The sequence below is a fragment of the Schistocerca cancellata genome, chromosome 6 (genome assembly GCF_023864275.1).
Source record: "Schistocerca cancellata isolate TAMUIC-IGC-003103 chromosome 6, iqSchCanc2.1, whole genome shotgun sequence".
In the NCBI taxonomy this organism is placed as follows: Eukaryota; Metazoa; Arthropoda; class Insecta; order Orthoptera; family Acrididae; genus Schistocerca; species Schistocerca cancellata.
Window position 1 is genome coordinate 609,704,898 of NC_064631.1, and position 20,576 is coordinate 609,725,473.

Sequence of the window (20,576 nt, forward strand, 5' to 3'; positions counted from 1 at the left end):
TTGAAGTGTTGATTGACATCAAAGAAGGTGACTTTTTAGGCTGAGGAGGGCTGGGTGAAGTGAATGGAGGAGAGGATGTTGAGGTACTGGAGGAATGTGAATAGGGTGTCCTCACTTTTGGTCCATATGATGAAGTCATCAGTGAATGTGAACCAGGTAAGGGATTTGAGTTTCTGTACTTAAGAATGCTTCCTGTATATAGCCCATAAATAGATTGGTATGGAATGGTGCTGTGTGGGTGCCCACTGTTGTACAATGGATGTTTTTGTTGGTGACGCCTTCAATGGAGAAGCAATTGTGGGTGAGATATGGTTGGTCATGGTGACCAGGAAGGTGGTTGCAATTAGGAGTGTGTTAGGCATTGGGACAGGTAGTATTCAGTAGCCATAAAGCCCTGGGAATCGGTGATGTTAGTGTAGGGGGAAGTGGCATCAACAGTGATGGGCAGGGTGCCAGTTGCTAAAGGAACAGGAACTGTGGAGAGTCAATAGAGGAAATGGTTAGTCTGTTTTATATAGGATATGAGTGGTAGGCGGAGGATGCTGATCCACAAGGGCAGAGATTTTCTCTGTGATGGCGCAGGAATCCATCCTTTGGGGTGGATTCCATTTTCCATTGTTTGACTGTAACTTTTTTCAATATGTTAAGTTTCGAACAATCTTCTGCTGATAAGCTCTTTAGTCACTAATTGATTATAAAAGTTTGTTGAACATGACTGTTTTGCTTGTGGAAATATGTGCTCTCAATAGTGTTCATATAATGTTTATAGGTTGAAACATTACAAGCTGTAAATAATGGAGGCATCTTCAGTATTGGTACAAACAGCTAATTGTGGGTTTGAAATCCGCTTCAAACTTTGAATATATTTCTCCTCGTGAGGGGGAGGGGGGGGGGGAGGGGGGGGAGAGAGAGAGCGAGAGAGATAGAGAGTTTTTAAATAATGATATGTGATTTGTAATTAATCTCTATAATTGATTTACAGGTTTGGGAACACCGCTTATTGACGACACTTAGCAATTGCCAGTACACTTCTCGGGTAGTTCTCCCACGTCTCTCAGAGTTGTTTTCCCACAATGGCTTCCCATCACTGACACTTCCAATTGCAACTGTTCAAAGTGCACTTTCAGCTCTGGACAGGTAAGTAACAATATTGTGTCTCATAGTTTCCTTTTTATTTGTATGGATGCGCTCCGAAAGAAGAGATGATATGTGTAGAAGTAATCATGTATTTTTCCCATAGTACAGGTAAAAAAAGTGCTGTGAACTAAGAACTAGCAACTTCGATGTAAGGAATTAAGATACCTTTAACAGTAATTACTTTGGCTGGAAACGGGCACTGTTTTTCTTTTATGCTTTTTGTGTTTTTTGCTTCTTATTTGCACATACTCAATTTTTCGTTGGTACTGCACACCAAATGCCTAATTAAGTAGTTAAATTGTAAAAGAAAAATCATGATAAACTTTTATTACTAAAATGGGTCTGTTCAATGAAAACACTTATATTAATGTCATCATCATCATCATCATCATCATCATCATCATCGTGATCTACTAGGTAAATGTCTCCTTTAGATTTATTTCATCCATTACAGTCTTAAGCTGTTTATGTTCAAGTTGCTCTTCAGTAACGACACTTGCATAGCTGTAGTTTTCTTTGAAGCACTGTTGTTGTTGTTGTTGTTGTTGTTGTTGTGGTCTTCAGTCCTGAGACTGGTTTGATGCAGCTCTCCATGCTACTCTATCCTGTGCAAGCTTCTTCATCTCCCAGTACCTACTGCAACCTACATCCTTCTGAATCTGCTTAGTGTTTTCATCTCTTGGTCTCCCTCTACAATTTTTACCCTCCACGCTGCCCTCCAATACTAAATTGGTGATCCCTTGATGCCTCAGAACATGTCCTACCAACCGATCCCTTCTTCTGGTCAAGTTGTGCCACAAACTTCTCTTCTCCCCAATCCTATTCAATACCTCCTCATTAGTTATGTGATCTACCCATCTAATCTTCAGCATTCTTCTGTAGCACCACATTTCGAAAGCTTCTATTCTCTTCCTGTCCGAACTATTTATTGTCCATGTTTCACTTCCATACAAGGCCAGACTCCATACAAATACTTTCAGAAACGACTTCCTGACACTTAAATCTATACTCGATGTTAACAAATTTCTCTTCTTCAGAAACGCTTTCCTTGCCATTGCCAGTCTACATTTTATATCCTCTCTACTTCGACCATCATCAGTTATTTTGCTCCCCAAGTAGCAAAACTCCTTTACTACTTTAAGTGTCTCATTTCCCAATCTAATTCCCTCAGCATCACCCGACTTAATTCGACTACATTCCATTATCCTTGTTTTGCTTTAGTTGATGTTCATCTTATATCCTCCTTTCAAGACGGTATCCATTCCATTCAAGTGCTCTTCCAAGTCCTTTGCTGTCTCTGACAGAATTACAATGTCATCGGCGAACCTCAAAGTTTTTATTTCTTCTCCATGGATTTTAATACCTACTCCGAATTTTTCTTTTGTTTCCTTTACTCCCTGCTCAAAATACAGATTGAATAACATCGGGGAGAGGCTACAACGCTGTCTTACTCCCTTCCCAACAACTGCTTCCCTTTCATGTCCCTCGACTCTTATAACTGCCATCTGGTTTCTGTACAAATTATAAATAGCCTTTCGCTCCCTGTATTTTACCCCTGCCACCTTTAGAGTTTGAAAGAGAGTATTCCAGTCAACATTGTCAAAAGCTTTCTCTAAGTCTACAAATGCTAGAAACGTAGGTTTGCCTTTCCTTAATCTTTCTTCTAAGATAAGTCATAAGGTCAGTATTGCCTCACGTGTTCCAGTATTTCTACGGAATCCAAACTGATCTTTCCCGAGGTCGGCTTCTACTAGTTTTTCCATTCGTCTGTAAAGAATTCATGTTAGTATTTTGCAGCTGTGGCTTATTAAACTGATTGTTCGGTAATTTTCACATCTGTCAACACCTACTTTCTTTGGGATTGGAATTATTATATTCTTCTTGAAGTCTGAGGGTATATCGCCTGTTTCATACATCTTGCTCACCAGATGGTAGAGTTTTGTCAGGACTGGCTCTCCCAAGGCCGTCAGTAGTTCCAATGGAATGTTGTCTACTCCTGGGGCCTTGTTTCGACTCACGTCTTTCAGTGCTCTGTCAAATTCTTCACGCAGTATTGTATCTCCCATTTCATCTTCATCTACATCCTCTTCCATTTCCAAAATATTGTCCTCAAGTACATCGCCCTTGTATAGACCTTCTATATACTCCTTCCACCTTTCTGCTTTCCTTTCTTTGCTTAGAACTGGGTTTCCATCTGAGCTCTTGATGTTCATACAAGTGGTTCTCTTATCTCCAAAGGTCTCCTTAATTTTCCTGTACGCAGTATCTATCTTACCCCTAGTGAGATAAGCCTCTACATCCTTACATTTGTCCTCTAGCCATCCCTGCTTAGCCATTTTGCACTTCCTGTCGATCTCATTTTTGAGACGTTTGTATTCCTTTTTGCCTGCTTCATTTACTGCATTTTTATATTTTCTCCTTTCATCAATTAAATTCAATATTTCTTCTGTTACCCAAGGATTTCTTCTAGCCCTCGTCTTTTTACCTACTTGATCCTCTGCTGCCTTCACTACTTCATCCCTTAAAGCTACCCATTCTTCTTCTACTGTATTTCTTTCCCCCATTCCTGTCAGTTGTTCCCTTATGGTCTCCCTGAAACTCTGTACAATCTCTGGTTCTTTCAGTTTATCCAGGTCCCATCTCCTTAAATTCCTACCTTTTTGCAGTTTCTTCAGTTTTAATCTACAGGTCATAACCAATAGATTGTGGTCAGAGTCCACATCTGCCCCTGGAAATGTCTTACAATTTAAAACCTGGTTCCTAAATCTCTGTCTTACCATTATATAATCTATCTGATACCTTTTAGTATCTCCAGGGTTCTTCCATGTATACAACCTTCTTTCATGATTCTTAAACCAAGTGTTAGCTATGATTAAGTTGTGCTCTGTGCAAAATTGTACCAGGCGGCTTCCTCTTTCATTTCTTAGCCCCAATCCATATTCACATACTACGTTTCCTTCTCTCCCTTTTCCTACTACCGAATTCCAATCACCCATGACTATTAAATTTTCGTCACCCTTCACTATCTGAATAATTTCTTTTATTTCATCATACATTTCTTCCATTTCTTCGTCATCTGCAGAGCTAGTCGGCATATAAACTTGTACTACTGTAGTAGGTGTGGGCTTCATATCTATCTTGGCCACAATAATGCATTCACTATGCTGTTTGTAGTAGCTTACCCGCATTCCTATTGTCCTATTCATTATTAAACCTACTCCTGCATTACCCCTATTTGATTTTGTGTTTATAACCCTGTAGTCACCTGACCAGAAGTCTTGTTCCTCCTGCCACCGAACTTCACTAATTCCTACTATATCTAACTTTAACCTATTCATTTCCCTTTTTAAATTTTCTAACCTACCTGCCCGATTAAGTGATCTGACATTCCACGCTCCGATCCGTAGAACGCCAGTTTTCTTTCTCCTGATAACGACATCCTCTTGAGTAGTCCCTGCCTGGAGATGCGAATGGGCGACTATTTTACCTCTGGAATATTTTACGCAAGAGGACGCCATCATCATTTAATCATACAGTAAAGCTGCATGCCCTCGGGAAAAATTACGGCCGTAGTTTCCCCTTGCTTTCAGCCGTTCGCAGTACCAGCACAGCAAGGCCGTTTTGGTTATTGTTACAAGGCCAGATCAGTCAATCATCCAGACTGTTGCCCTTGCAACTACTGAAAAGGCTGCTGCCCCTCTTCAGGAACCAAACGTTTGACTGGCCTCTCAACAGATACCCCTCCATTGTGGTTGCACCTACGGTACAGCTATCTGTATCACTGAGGCACACAAGCCTCCCCACCAATGGCAAGGTCCATGGTTCATGGGGTGAGGTTCTATAACTTCATTTTTTAAAGAATTATGGAACATTAATCTCATGATGGACTTTTGCAAACTATTTTGTTTGTGTACTGAAGATATGTCAAAAATTTAGTTAACATTAATTTTATGCTAATAAAGAACAACATAACATCACAATTGTATTTATGTAAATGAACAGCTGTATTTATATGGTGTTCAGACCTTGTAACTGAAAGTTACTATCAATTCAGGCCAAACATCCGTAGTACAGAAAAGTTATTTCGTACTATGGTTCTGTGAAAGAGGTGGTAGTATACATGCGAGTTAACTCCACTTAATACATGCTGGACAGGGCAGCGCTGTAACAAAAATGTGACAAACAATAAGAAATAACATTTATTAATAGTTATCATACAAAGCTTTACTTAACTTTGCTAACAGTTTGGTGTGTGGCACTTGATGTCCTATACCTTATGCAATGAAATCTAAATAAAATAAAAATGACTCTAAAAATGCTTGTTGGTTGCTGAAAAATCCTGTAGCTGTTTTTGGAGTTTTTTTTTTTATTTCCACATTCACAACATGTTTCGGGCCCAGTCCAGACCTGTCAGCAATTAAAATTTCGGATTACACTCTTACCATAATACAAATGCAAGTATACACAATTTCAAGGTTCCCAAATGTACAAAGTGATAAAAATACAAAATGAAATCAGCTGGATATAACTGTTTGTGTGGGTCAAACTCCTTAAGCTGTCCTTGATGCAACAGATTTTTATCAATGATAATGTTGCAGTAGTCCTCCCCATGATCTTGTTGCATTAGTATTTCACTTCCTGTCAGATTAGGTTCATATCGACCTGGAGGTCCTACTGGTGGGATTGACTTTTTGAAACACTGTATGGAGTGATGTAGGTTGAGGTCCAAGTGTAGTGCTTTGAGAATTTTGGGGTAAATTCTAGAAACACATGGTTCTCTACCATCTCGAACACCCGATGTTTTAATGACGAGGGTGGGAGAGCCTTTTTACAGCACCACACACATCAGTGTGTGCAGGAGGGACAGCTGTCACGAGAAGTCAGGAGCTGCGTCAGACGAGCGGCCCCAACAAGTGGTTACCAGCAGCGCCTTGGAATTTATATCAAAAAGTCTAAGAGTGTTTGTATAATGTTCTGTGGTTTGTGGTGTCATGAGGATTGTTATAGAGACAGATGAAGCATGTATTGTATAGAGACTCTTACTTCATGCCTTGGCTCTGCATGAGGTAGCATGTATGTAATTGTATGGGTGTTTTGTCGATTCTGACATTTATTTTGGAACCAGTTGGATTGCTGGAGCTTGTACAGAATAATTGTTACTTTGGGGATGAGAGTTGAAAATATATTGTTGTTGAACTGAGAAGATTCTATGAGTACATGACCTATTTCAAGAATAGAGAGTCGGTTAATATTGTTGCAGAAGGAGCCGAGTAGCACAGTCGCCGTTGTGTAGTGGTTATGATACTAGATTGTTGCATGGAGGGTTGTGAGTTCATAACTCTACATGAACTGAAACATTTTAATTTCTATATTCGGTTCGAGTACATTCTACAAGTATCCACAAATGGCAGGAATCATTATACTGGAATGTTCTGTAGCTGTATATACAGGATGTTACAAAAAGGTACGGCCAAACTTTCAGGAAACATTCCTCACACACAAATAAAGAAAAGATGTTATGTGAACATATGTCTGGAAACGCTTAATTTCCATGTTAGAGCTCATTTTAGTTTCGTCAGTATGTACTGTACTTCCTCGATTCACCGCCAGTTGGCCCAATTGAAGGAAGGTAATGTTGACTTCGGTGCTTGTGTTGACATGCGACTCATTGCTCTACAGTTCTAGCATCAAGCACATCAATACGTAGCATCATCAGGTTAGTGTTCATCACGAACATGGTTTTGCAGTCAGTGCAATGTTTACAAATGCGGAGTTGGCAGATGCCCATTTGATGTATGAATTAGCACGGGGCAATAGCCGTGGCGCGGTACGTTTGTATCGAGACAGATTTCGAGAACGAAGGTGTCCCGACAGGAAGACGTTCGAAGCAATTGATCGGCGTCTTAGGGAGCACGGAACATTCCAGCCTATGACTCGCGACTGGGGAAGACGAACGATGAGGCAATTCTTCATGCAGTTGACGATAACCCTAATGTCAGCGTCAGAGAAGTTGCTGCTGTACAAGGTAACATTGACCACGTCACTGTATGGAGAGTGTTACGGGAGAAGAGGCTTCATTCCAACGTGATCAAATTGTAAATTTTCACAATCAACATGTGTGGGTTGACGAGAATCCACACGCAATTGTGCAATCACGTCATCAACACAGATTTTCTGTGAACGTTTGGGCAGGCATTGTTGGTGATGTCTCGATTGGGCCCCATGGTCTACCACCTACGCTCAGTGGAGCACGTTATCATGATTTCATACGGGATACTCTACCTGTGCTGCTAGAACATGTGCCTCTACAAGTATGACACAACATGTGGTTCATGCACGATGGACCTCCTGCACATTTTAGTCGAAGTGTTCGTACGCTTCTCAACAACAGATTTGGTGACCGATGGATTGGTAGAGGTGGACCAATTCCATGGCCTCCACGCTCTCCTGACCTCAACCCTCTTGACTTTCATTTATGAGGGCATTTGAAAGCTCTTGTCTACGCAACCCCGGTACCAAATGTAGAGACTCTTCATGCTCGTATTGTGGACGGCTGTGATACAATACGCCATTCTCCAGGGCTGTATCAGCGCATCAGGGATTCCATGCAACGGAGGGTGGATGCATGTATCCTCGCTAACGGAGGACATTTTGAACATTTCCTGTAACAAAGGGTTTGAAGTCACACTGGTACGTTCTGTTGCTGTGTGTTTCTGTTGCATGATTAATGTGATTTGAAGAGAAGTAATAAAATGAGGTCTAACATGGAAAGTAAGCGTTTCCGGACACATGTCCACATAACATATTTTCTTTCTTTGTGTGTGAGGAATGTTTCTTGAAAGTTTGGCCGTACCTTTTTGTAACACCCTGTATACCATATGTGTTCTGGCCAGAGGCAGTTCGCTCTGTGCTCTTGTATGTGGAAGTGCTGAGTAAACCTTCGTTAAGTGACGTACATTATCGACGACACAGTGGCTCCCATCAGGCCACGACTGAGCAACCGTTTACGTGGCGAGAAACCCGATTTCGAGCCATATTCAACAGATCGCAATCTATCAGAGACAGAAGAAGAAGAGGGCGTCACAATGACAGCAACTATGTACCACCACATGAGACATCCTTCCGGGTTCTCTAGTGATGATGGCCAAGATCCAAACAAGTGGCTGAAGGTATATGAGCGTATAGCCAAATTTAACAAATGGGATGACACCGTCTGTTTGGCTAACATATTTTTCTACTTGGAGGGCACTGCCAAGCAATGGTATGAGAACACCAAGGAGAAGTTCACAAACTGGGAAGTATTCCAGGCGGAACTGCGCAACTATTTCAGTGACACACGGCGACAGCAGTGCAAGGTTGAAGATAAATTAAAGTGCAGGGCACAGCGTCTAGGAGAAACAACAGTGTCCTACATTCAAGACGCCTTGGAGCTGTGTAAAATAGTGGATCCTCGAATGGAGGAGGAAGATAAGACTGCACATTTCATGAATGGTGTAGCTGAGGACATGTATCAAGTCCTACTTCTGAAGGACGTTTCGACAGCAGACAACTTCATAAAATGGTGCCAGTATATTGAGACAATGCATCAAAAAAGAATTACATGCGAGAAGTTTGAACGGCTTCCAAACATCGTATTGATGTCTGTGATGGAGGAAGAAACTGATTTCACTAGTGTTCTTCGCCAGATAGTGAGAGAGGAAGTTCAGAAGGCACTTGGATTGCACGGTGAGTAAAAAACAGAGACACTTCAAGAGGTCATATGGGAGGAAATGGAACAGACATTGAACCAAATCTCTCCTTTAAAACAGTAAAAAAGTCGAGACCCAGGCGAAGTTACGTTCCTACAATGCTGCATGAGGAACATGTTTGGGCACCAAGGAAGACTGATGTCTGGAGGACCCAGGATAACCAACCAGTATGTTTGCACTGCGGACGACGGGACATGTGGTGCACTATTGTCGAGAAAGGTGGCGGATATTTGATGACGCCTGCGCCAGAAGACAGCAGACCGATCTTAGCTGATGCTAACTCCGGGACGACGAAGATGAACAAGAAGATGTGGGTGCAGGACGATGTAGGTCACCATTGCTGCAAGCTATCTGCTAGAGAGGACGCTCCCCAACATGCCGATCAAGGTTTCCATCGCCATTTAGAAGCTCCAGCCGATCACCTAGCCGCTGCAACCTGGAAAACTAGAGGGTGCAACATTCGTTGGAAGTGAGGCCACTGAAGAGAAAAATCCTCCGCCATCGATCACTACAAAAATGATAGGAAACTACGTCAATATCCTCATGGATGGCCGACCAGCCCAAGCTCTTGTGGACTCTGGAGTGTCATATTCAGTTATTTTGGAGAAGTACGAGGGGCGTTTGAAAAGTCCGTGCAAAGTCCGAGAGATGGCACCATCAGCGCGTATTGAGGTCATGTTTAGTTAGTAGCATCTTTGGAAAGAAGGCACACCAAGTTTCAGCCATATTGGTCTATTTCTTTGTGTTTGGCATTCGTGTGAGTCAAGGAAGTCAAGTGATTGTCAAAAAATGGACAAGAAAGAATTTCGTGTGATGATTAAACATTATTTTATGAAAGGTAAAATGCGTCAGGAGACTAAAGAGAAGCTTGATAAACATTACAGTGGCTCTGCACCTTCAATTAGAACAGTTTATAAGTGGTTTCAAAATTTTCGGAGTGGCCATATGGGCACAAGTGGTACTGAATGTTGTGGACACCCTGTGGAGGTTACGACTCCAGAAATCATTGATAAAATCCATGATATGGTGATGGATGACAGAAGAGTTAAGGTTTGTGAGATTGCAAGTGCTGTGGGCATCTCGAATGAACGGGTACATAATATGTAGCATAAACATTTGGACATGAGAAAGCTATCCACAAGATGGGTTCTGTGATTGTTCATGCTTGACCAAAAACTGATTCGTGTGAAGTGTTGAAAGGATGGTTTGCAGCTGTTCAGGAAAAATCCACAGGACTTTAAGCGTCGTTTCATCACTGTGGATGAAACATAGATACATTACTATACACCTGAGACCAAACAACAATCTAAATAATGGGCTACCAAGGGAGAATCTGCGCCAAAAAAGGCGAAGACCATTCCTTCGGCCAGAAAGGTTATAGCGAGAGTCTTTTGGGATTCGCAAGGGATAATCCTCATCGACTATCTGGAAAAGGGTAAAACTATTACAGGTGCATATTATTCATTGTTATTGGACCGTTTGAAAGCCGAGCTGCAAGAAAAACGCCAGCAATTGGACTGGGAAGGGAAAAAAAAAAAAGTCCTTTTCCATCACGACACTGCACCAGCACACACTTCAGCAGTTGTGGTCGCAAAATTAATGGAAATAGGATTCCAACTCGTTTCACATCCCCCCTATTCTCGATACTTGGCTCCCTTGAACTACTATTTGTTCCCCAATTTGAAGAAATGGCTGGCAGGACAAAGATTTTATTCAAACAAGGTGACTGCAGCAACTAATAGCTATTTTGCAGACTTGGACATTTCCTATTATTCAGAAGGGATCAACAAATTAGAACAGCATTGGATGAAGTGTGTAAGTCTAAAAGGAAACACTCTTGAAAAATAAAAAAGGTTTACCCCAAACACGTAAGTAGTTTTTATTTTTGCACAGACTTTTCAAACGCCCGTCATACCGTTGCAGTTGCAGAAAACTGTATTCATCGAAAACAAAACATCTCTGCTGAATGTGGCTAATGGGAAATATGTAAAACCTACAGGAAGATGTGTCATTCGTGAGGGTATAAGTGGCCATACACAGCGCTTAGAATTCATCATCTTACGAGAGTGTAGTCATGACAGTCTTGGGTGGGACTTTTTGAAAGCTTCTCAAGCAGTTATAGATTGTTGTCGCTCGAAGATTATGCTAGACGAGATGAGATACTGTGGACAGGAAGATGCACATCCGAGTGTGTGGAGACTGTGTGCTGGATGAAGTGATCATTCCTGCAGTCAGTGCTAGAAAGGTAGCTGTCATGTGTCATGCCATGCATCAGCCCGTGGATCTTGTTGTGGAATGTAAGAGAAGCATACCACTGAAGAATAGCTTGACCATCCCAGCCTTTGTAGTCTCGTTTAAGAACGGATTCAGTGAATTGTGGATAGTTAACTGTTGCCGAGAACCGCAGATCCTTCCAAGATGCATGTGTGTAGCAAACACTGAGCCGTTAATTGCAGAACAGCTGAGTGTCATAGAAACCTCCCATGCCGAGTCCGTGGGCTAAATTTGCGCTACCACTACAAGACAAGTGCTACCACTACGAGACAAGATCTTCTAGTGCGACTATCACCAGATCTCACTAAGGAACAACAGAAGAACAGTTGGTGCTTTTGTGTTGATTACAGGTAACTTAATAAGTTAACTGAAAAGGACATTTCCCCTCTTCCATGAATTGACGATCACTAGATTGTCTCAAGGGGCTAAGTTTTTCTCAACCATGTACAAGTACTCAAGATACTCGCAAACCGAAGTAGATGAGGCTGATTGTGAGAAAACTGCATTCATCACCCCTGAGGGCCTGTGTGAATTTAAGGCAATGCCATTTGGTTAGTGTAATGCACCAGCTACTTTTGAACGAATGATGGATAATCTTCTAAGGCACCTGAAGTGGACGATGTGTCTTTGTTATTGAGATGACATTATAGTGTTGTCAGAGACATTTGATGAACACATAAGAAGACTGGGGGCTGTTCTTAAGTGTCTTCAAGAAGGCGGGCTGAAACTTAATCCAAGAAAGTGTCTCTTTGGAGCAAAAGAAATCAAAATACTTGGGCACCTTGTGTCAAACGAAGGCGTGCGGCCAGACCCAGAAAAGGTGAGAGCTGTAATGGGATTTCCTATTCCTAAAATCTTTGGATTATGTTCGTGTTACCTTCGTTTTATCAAAGACTTTTGTATCAAAGCCAGGCCACTCCAAGAGTTGTTAAAAGCTGATGCTAAATTTATCTGGGGTGGTGCTCAACAAGATTCTTTCAATGTGCTGCAAAAAGCTCTGACGACTTCTAACCTCCCCCTCACTTATCGACCTTAATGACAGTGAAAAATTAAACTGCGTGTACCTAATGGAAATTTGGGAGAAAGCAATCGTCACCGAAGTTAATCTGTCGGTAAAGAGGGTTACATCTAAATGAAAGGAAAAATGCAAATGAAACTGGTGGAAATTAATTTTGAAAAGGGGTGAAGTTAATAAAGAAAGTAAATGTGCGGTCGTCACGTTAACAATTAATTGGCGCTAATTAGATATTTGAGATTTGGGGAAAATTACGGTCGCCAGTCCTATGGACAACTACTTTAATAACTGAAAAAGAAAGGTTATTGCACATGTAATTAGCACTAAAAGCGTGGCAACTGAAGGTCGACACATGTAGTGTGAAAACTGAAAGTTTGTCAGAAGTAATAAATTTCGCTACACTCTGACTTAATTTAGCAAAAGAATTAATAAAACCAGAAGATTGAAAGTTAATTTAGTGTCTGAAGTTAATAGTGAGCTTTCTTTCTGAAGCACATTGAAATTCAGTAAAATACGGTTAGTCTTGGACTACCTCAACAATCATTTCAAAAGCTACTTGAATCTACGCAATTTAGAAATAAGAGATTTAACTTTGAACTTGAATTAAATGATTCTGAAAGTACATACCAAGCTGAGCTGCAGTCACAGGTAAGCTAAAATACGGTAACAAAACTCGCACTCTTAATTTTTGCTTGTGTAATCTAAATCTTGTAGCCAGCTATGAATACCTTAACTGAACTTTGAAATTAAAGCAGTGAAATCGAATGATGCTGGCATTTGAATTTCAACGACACTCGGGTTCATTCCGGAAAAGGAAGGGACCCTGCTTGGTAATGCAATTGGGAAAATGAGCAACAAAGGTTCATGCTACGTTGCTGTAATTTAGTTATGAAAATGGAACAGTTTGAAAAGCTGAGGTCTGCCATACAGTTCTAACACTTTACGTGCTTCCAGTCTTCCTTGTTGGCTGATTGAAGGTTTGAAGCCGTCGATCGGGGAGGTGGCGACAGTCACTCATTGTCAGCCGTCGCTGTTGCAGAATCTGGATGTTGGCGCGCCTTCTTCTCGACACGGTCACCAGGCGAAACGGGCTCTTGATGTGCGCCAGCTAATGCTTCCCGTCCGCGACACCGTGTCAGAAACTATCATAGCAAGTCGAGAGCAATTACATGCTGTCAAACCCCGAAAGCGCGGCAACTCGCGGGAGCGTCACACAACACACCTGCTCCACTGCACCACCCCAGGCAGACTCTCCCTCTGCCCGTGCTCCACGCGACAGAGTTAACCCTACCAAAGATCCTAAACACTTTGGTTCTCCACGCGACCTATCGATGTATTCGTTCGATAGCATAGTTTTCCCTAGGCCAGACCCAGCGTATAAATACAAATAATATTCACAAAACAAACCAATTATAAATCGACATAAATGCATATATTAGAATTCCAAAGAAAATGATGAAAGGTATGATCCATTCAGTTAGGCGAAAAGGGAGACCTAGAAGAAGAGGGATCGATGAGGTAATAATGGATATCAGCAATATGGGAGTCCGGTGGTGGAAAAGAGCAGCAAATAACCGAGAAGTGTGGAGGAAGATTGTTGAAGAAGCCAAGGCTCACCAAGAGCTGTAGAGCTACTGAAGAAGAATAAGAAGAAGAAGAAGAAGAAGAAGATAAATGCATATATTAAAACAATTACAATATACAAAGACACAGAAATGTTATATCTTCAGGTAACAAAATAAGGAAAAAAAATTGCAGTGCAATAGATGGAAATAGGAGGATATGCATTTCCGGCATTACAGACTGACCGTGTACTTGGTCTGTAAGATGAGAGAGCACCTAGAGAACTACACACAGATGCCAGTGGATGTGGGATCGGCGCTGTTCTGGTGCAGATTTCGGATGGAAGATGCTTCTAGGACACTTACAAAAGCCGAGAGAAACTACTCAACTACAGAAAGAGAATGTCTTGCTGTGATCTGGGCCATGTACAAATTTCGACAGTATCTCTATGGAAGGTCATTCACAATTGTTACAGACCATCATTCACTTCAAGAGGATGACTCGCCAGGTGGGCACGACATCTTCAAGAGTATGACATTACCATAGTGTACAGAAGTGGAAGAAACACCAAGATGCCGACTATCTCTCAAGAAACCCTGTGCAAGACCATCAAAACTTTGATGAAGATAGTGACTGTCTAGCAGCACTCCAGGATCTCTCTGCTGAGCAGAAGGACGCCAAGATATCTCAAATTATGCTTGCTTTAAATTGGTCACAGGATGTGAAAGGACAATTTAAGGTGGTTAATATATTACTTTGCAAGGAAAACTTTGATCCGTTTGGAAAGAGGTGGCTACCAGTGATTCCTAAACACATGCGCTTAGATGTTCTACAGAAATTCCATGACACACCTGAGGCCGGACATTTAGGATTTATTAAGACATACGATAGGATCCGCAAGAGATTTTTCTGGCCAGGTTTATTTAGGAGTGTCCATCACTATGTGTTACACTGTTGAGAGTGCCAGAGGAGAAAGGCAGTTCCTCAGAAACAACGTGGCCGACTCCACCACTGGAAACGCCTTTCCAACGTGTTGGGATTTACCTCCTCGGACGATTTCCAATGTCTGGCAATAGATGGATTATTGTTTGCACTGATTATCTGATGCGCCATGCCATTACAAAAGCCGTGGAAACAGCCAAAGCATTCGAGGTAGCCAAATTCATTGTGGAAGACATTGTATTAAAACACGGTGCTCCAAGGTCATTAATTACGGATCGAGGGAAATTTTTTCAATTGAATCTTGTGACAGAGATAAACTGTCGGTGCAACATTACTCATCACGATGACTGCGTACCATCCACAAACTAACAGGCTGACTGAACGCCTTAATAAGACCTTGGCCAACGTGTTATCAGTGTTCGTCAGTGTTGAGCAGAGCAACTGGGATGAGGCGCTACCTTTCGTGACGTTTGCCTACAACACTGCCAAACAAGACACAACAGGATTTACACCGTTTTACCTGGTGCATGGGCGTGAGGCGACGACAACGGTGGACACTGTGTTTCCATTACATCCTGATGACGTGGATGACGACTGCATCGGCCAGGTGTTACCCAGAGCTGAGGAAGCCCGGCAGTCAGCTCGACTCCGCACGCTGCAGGCTCAAGAAAACGATCGCCGAAGGTATGATGTGAGCCACCGCCATGTTGTCTGCCAACCTGATGACCTCATCTGGATCTTCACTTCTGTTTGGAAGGTTGGTCTCTCGGAGAAGCTCCTAAGGTGCTACTTTGGACCTTATAAGGTTGTAAGGCATTTGTCTGATGTTATTTATGAAGTTGAAGATTTCGACCCTGACACAAGATGACGAAAGATCAGAGATATGGTCCACGTCCTTCGAATGAAGCCCTATAAGGATCCTGCAACCCAGGGTAAATTCGAAGCACCAGCGACAGGCAACTAGTAGAAAGGTACCGAAAAACTTAGCAGCAAGGGAAGTTCTAAGAAGATCACTGCCAGTGCGAACATCAGTCATTGGGAGTCGGAGTATGCATAACCACTGACTTTGTTCCCGGACTTGGAGGACTTAACACTGAGACGCTGTTCTCTTAAGGAGGGAGCAATGTGGCAGAAGGAGCCGAGTAGCGCAGTTGCTGTAGTGTAATGGTTATGATACTAGATTGTTACATGGAGGGCTGTGAGTTCAAAACTCACCTGAACTGAAACTTTTTAATTTCTAATTCAGTTTGAGTACATTCTAAAAGTATCCACAAATGACAGGAATCATTGTACTGGAATGTTCTGTAGCTGTATATTTACTGTATGTGTTCTGGCAGGAGGCAGTTCGCTCCGTGCTCTTGTATGTGCAAGTGCTGAGTAAACCTTTGTTATGTGAAGTTAGTGTTCGTCATTCATCTACTTACACCTTCCTCTACATGACAATATTATTCCCTTTAACCTGATACGGCCTTCGAAGAAGAGTTAAACGGTGAGAGCTATGTAGCGGACGACCCAAAGAAGAGGATCGGCTGCATGCACAATGTATGAGTCAACTGGAAGAGACATGTGAGTCGTGCAACCCAACACAGCACTGTCTCTTGTCGTCTAAGAAGGCGTTAGTCTAGGAATCACTCCCTGCAGCTGTTCACCCCAGTGGGCCCTTATTTACAAGTAATCAACGAAAAAAAATTTTCGATTTTCACATGATAATTCATAGCATTAAAAATGGTAACAATTAACGGTCTGGCTGCACTGTGCAATGGTTAAGGTAATGACTTCATGTCGGTTTGAATCTTGCCAGGTACATTGAATTTCTTTATTTTTAAATCTTTATTGAAATGACTTTGATCATTATTTTTATTCAATTTATTAGTTTAAATGTAATTTTTTCTATTCATTAATCATGTCATATTAGTCATTGTATGAATGCATCATTTTCTCTCATTTTACTTCCCATCAGTCTGTTTCCACATGGGATATTTATTCATGTGATTTTGAGTATTATGTGTTAAATTTGATTTAATTGCTTCCATTTTGTCATTTGACATTTTCATCATGTTATAATGTTCATTGTTTCTGTTTCTCATTTTGCTTGAATTTTGTGTCCCTGGCTTAATTTAAATCATCTTCAATGTTTTTGTCTGTAATGGAACAAGAATTTGTTTTAAATGTTTCCATGATGACTGTAATCTAAAAAAATGTACATCTTGTAACGAAAAATACATTCTTGACACCATTGCACAGTGATGTAAATAGATTATTTCATCTTTCATTTTTTTTATCAACAGATCGCCATTTTCAAATGTTTAAACATTATGATAAATAAATAAAAATAATTAGACTCACATTCACAAAGATTTCAAGTTGAAAAAGAATGATGGAAAGGACAAATAAGAGCCATTGAAGAAGTTAATAAGTTGATGAAAATGATGTGACAAATGAATACAAATAAAAGAAACAGCATGTAAATCAGTTAATTGAATAAAAATAATAATTGAAGTCATTTCGATAAATAAACAGATTTCATTGTATCTGACAGATTCAAACCGACAACCTTAACCATAATGTTATTCAACCAGCTCATTAATTGTTACCAGTTTTAAAACTAGAGAGCACTATGCAAAATTTAGATTTTTTTTCTTTGATTGCTCGCAAATGAGGGCTCACCAGGTCCGTGGTTGCACGGTGCAATTCCTTGGACCTTCACCTACGTCACCATATAAAGTGTTTCAAAAAGTCGATCCCACCGCTGGGGATGTGATGAACATATACTGATAAACAAGTGGTAACAGTTTCTGGAAAATTGGAGTTTTATTAAGGAGAAAGAGCTTCACAAATTTTGCAAGTCCATAATGCGTTCGTCCCTCTCTGGCTCTTATCCAACCAGTTATTCAGCATGAAGTTGATTTATAGAATTGCTGGATGTCCTCCTGAGGGATATCATGACCAATTCTGTCCAATTGGTGCATTAGATTGTCAAAAATCCCAAGCTTGTTGGAGGACCCTACTCACAATGCTCCAAATGATCTCAATTCGGGAGATATTTGGTGACCTTGCTGGCCGAAGAAGGGCTTGGCAAGCACGAAGACGAGCAACAGAAACTCTCACTGTCTGCGAGTGGGCACTATCTTGCTGAAATGTAAGCCCAAGATGGCTTGCCATGAGGGCAACAAAACAGGTCATAGAATATTGTCAACATACCTTGTGCTGTAAGAGTGCTGCAAATGACAACCAAAGGGGTCCCTATGAAAAGAAATGTCGTCCCAGATCACCATTCCTGACTGTCAGGCTGTACGGTGGGCAACAGTCAGGATGGTATCCCACCACTGTCTGGGGTATCTCCAGACATTCAAATTGAGCCCCGCTGACCAGTGAAGATGTGTGTGGAGATGCCCCGGTCAGCGGAGGGATACCAACCTTACTGTAGCGCATCATACGGCCTGACAACCAGGATTTTATACTCTGGGCTGCAGTTTCTTTTCTTTGATTGTCATTTGCGGCACCTTTACAGCACAATGGTATGTTGACAATATTCTACGCCCTGTTTTGTTGCCACTCATGGCAAGTCATCTTGGACTTAAATTTCAGTAAGATAATGCACATGCACACAGGGCAAGACATTCTGTTGCTCATTGTTGTGCTTGCCAAACTTTACCTTGGCCAGCAAGACCTCTCCCCAATTGAAAACATTTGGAGCATTATGGGCAGAGCCCTCCAACTAACTTGGGATTTTGACAATCTAATGCACCAATTGGATAGAATTTGGCACAATGTTCCTCAGGAGAACTGCCAACAGCTCCGTCAGTCAATTCCAAGTCAAATAACCGCTTGCTTAAGGGCCAGAGATGGACCAAGACATTATTGACTTATTCATTTTGTGAAACTCTTTCTCATGAATAAATCATTCCTTTTCTGAAATTGTAATAATTTGTTCATCTGTACTTGTTCATGACATCATCCCAGATGGATAATCCCTTCATGGTGCATCTTTTTCTTTTTCCCTTAGAGTGTATTTTATTGTTTCTTTCATTTCCTTAATTTTGCTGCTAAATTGGAGTATTGTGTTATACACCCAATACTACTTTCATGATTGATTTTCTTTAAATTTTGTGTTCATGCATCTTTAGCACAAACTAATTCATTATTCTTTACTCCACTTCCTACTAGAACTTATTTCACAATGTCCGGTTGTTAGTTTATTTGGACCTGTATCTGAGTTATTTTTGCGTCTGTATGTTGGCAGTATGTAATAACCCTGCACATTGAGCGATTTTCTACAGTCCTTTGTAAATTTAATGAATGAATGGACTGTGCATTTCATTATGAATATTTACTACCTTTGGTGGAAATCTCTTTGATTTTTGATTCTCTGGATTTTCTGCCTTCAGTTCTTGCTTAGAGAGAGAGAGAGAGAGAGAGAGAGAGAGAGAGAGAGAGAGAGAGAGAGAGAGAGCGAGAGCAGAAAGTCGTGTGTTCAAATTTTGATTATTTTTATTCAGGTTTTTCTTAAAATCTGTGTTCAGTTTTTGTAAATATTGCATTAATACATCCTCACTTCTTCAATTATCAGTGTGATTGCAGTTTGATGATACATTCAAATTTGAGCTACCATTTTCAGTTGCCTCTACAGTTCTGTTAATTAATCCTGATTAATTAATGAGATCCATATCAATTGTGTCTGGATTAACACTGTCCTAGCAATTACCATTCTCAGTTTGACTCACCGTTATTATTCAAATACATGCTCTGCACACGCAATTTATAACTGACTAATCATTCACTGTTTCTACCTTATTTCCTGTCCAACATTACTGGAAAAACTGCAAATTCACACACCATACAGTGACATAAGCAATCGTGCTCCATATTCCGTTTTTCATATTTAACATGATTGAGTGGTGTGCGTTTTTTAATGATGCTGCTGCCTCTCTCCACTCTTAAGATGCTAATGATTTATCCTCTTTGACTGGTAATCTGAGGAAGTGGACAATGATTGATTTAATTGAGAAAAATTATTAACGAGTCACAGACTGTAATCGTAACTGATTTTAGCAGTTTGAATACACTCAGCTTTGGCAACATCGCAAATGCGACCATATGACATTAATCATTTTGCACTGAAGACTTACAACTGTCAGAATGTGAGCGAGGTAATTATACTCAAAACACACTATAGTTCAATTCTTTTATCTTGGCGGCTCGCGCATGCCCGCCCAGACGCGGGAGATTGCTGCGTTGCCAGTTGCACAGGACGCACGCGCCAATAGAAGCAGCGCCATAGTATAGCATAGTTCGCATGCTTACGTTTAGGGGGGAGCGCGCAGTTCATGAAGTAAAGCCACCACGGCCGCATTAACCCTTTCGCTGCTACAAAGATGTGCTCCCTGCATTCCGCGCTGTGCGCGATTTTGTCACTGCACTGCTCGCCTGTGCAGACACATCGTGTTCCGACTCCTTTGACACTCTTCTCAATCGATTCCACACACACAAACACTATTAGGCCCGAAAATCAGATTTTTACACATCTTCTTGACTGATACCTTCCCCCCATAAATGACTTAATTTTGTTTCGATGTTCAACGCAGTTATTATGCAGCATTAAATGTAGTAAACCATTGCACGAAATTTTGAAGAGTTTGCAGAGGTAGAAGTCCATAGCGTATACTTTCCGTATGGTCGATTTTAGTTGCCACAATGTTGAGAACGAAATGTGGACAAGATACCTAAATTTCATATAAAATTTACTGTATAACAATATGTCATTTAATAAGTACGACATAGGTGTCGTATGTATCAGTCAAGAAGACGTGTAAAAATCAAATTTTTGGGCCAAATAGTTTTTGTGAAATCGAATGATAAGTGTGTCAAAGCAGTGGGAACACCATGTGTCTGCACAG

At 41.1% G+C, this 20,576-nt stretch overlaps 1 protein-coding gene across 2 annotated transcripts in view; it reads left to right on the top strand.

Moving 5' to 3' along the window:
- LOC126191095 (exocyst complex component 2) overlaps positions 1 to 20,576 on the top strand; it is a 143,852-nt gene that overhangs the window by 103,643 nt on the left and 19,633 nt on the right. For both annotated transcript variants that reach the window (XM_049931824.1, XM_049931825.1), the window contains exon 15: positions 983 to 1,137. In XM_049931824.1, coding sequence (XP_049787781.1) covers positions 983 to 1,137 — 155 coding nt within the window. The remainder of the gene's footprint in view (positions 1 to 982; positions 1,138 to 20,576) is intronic.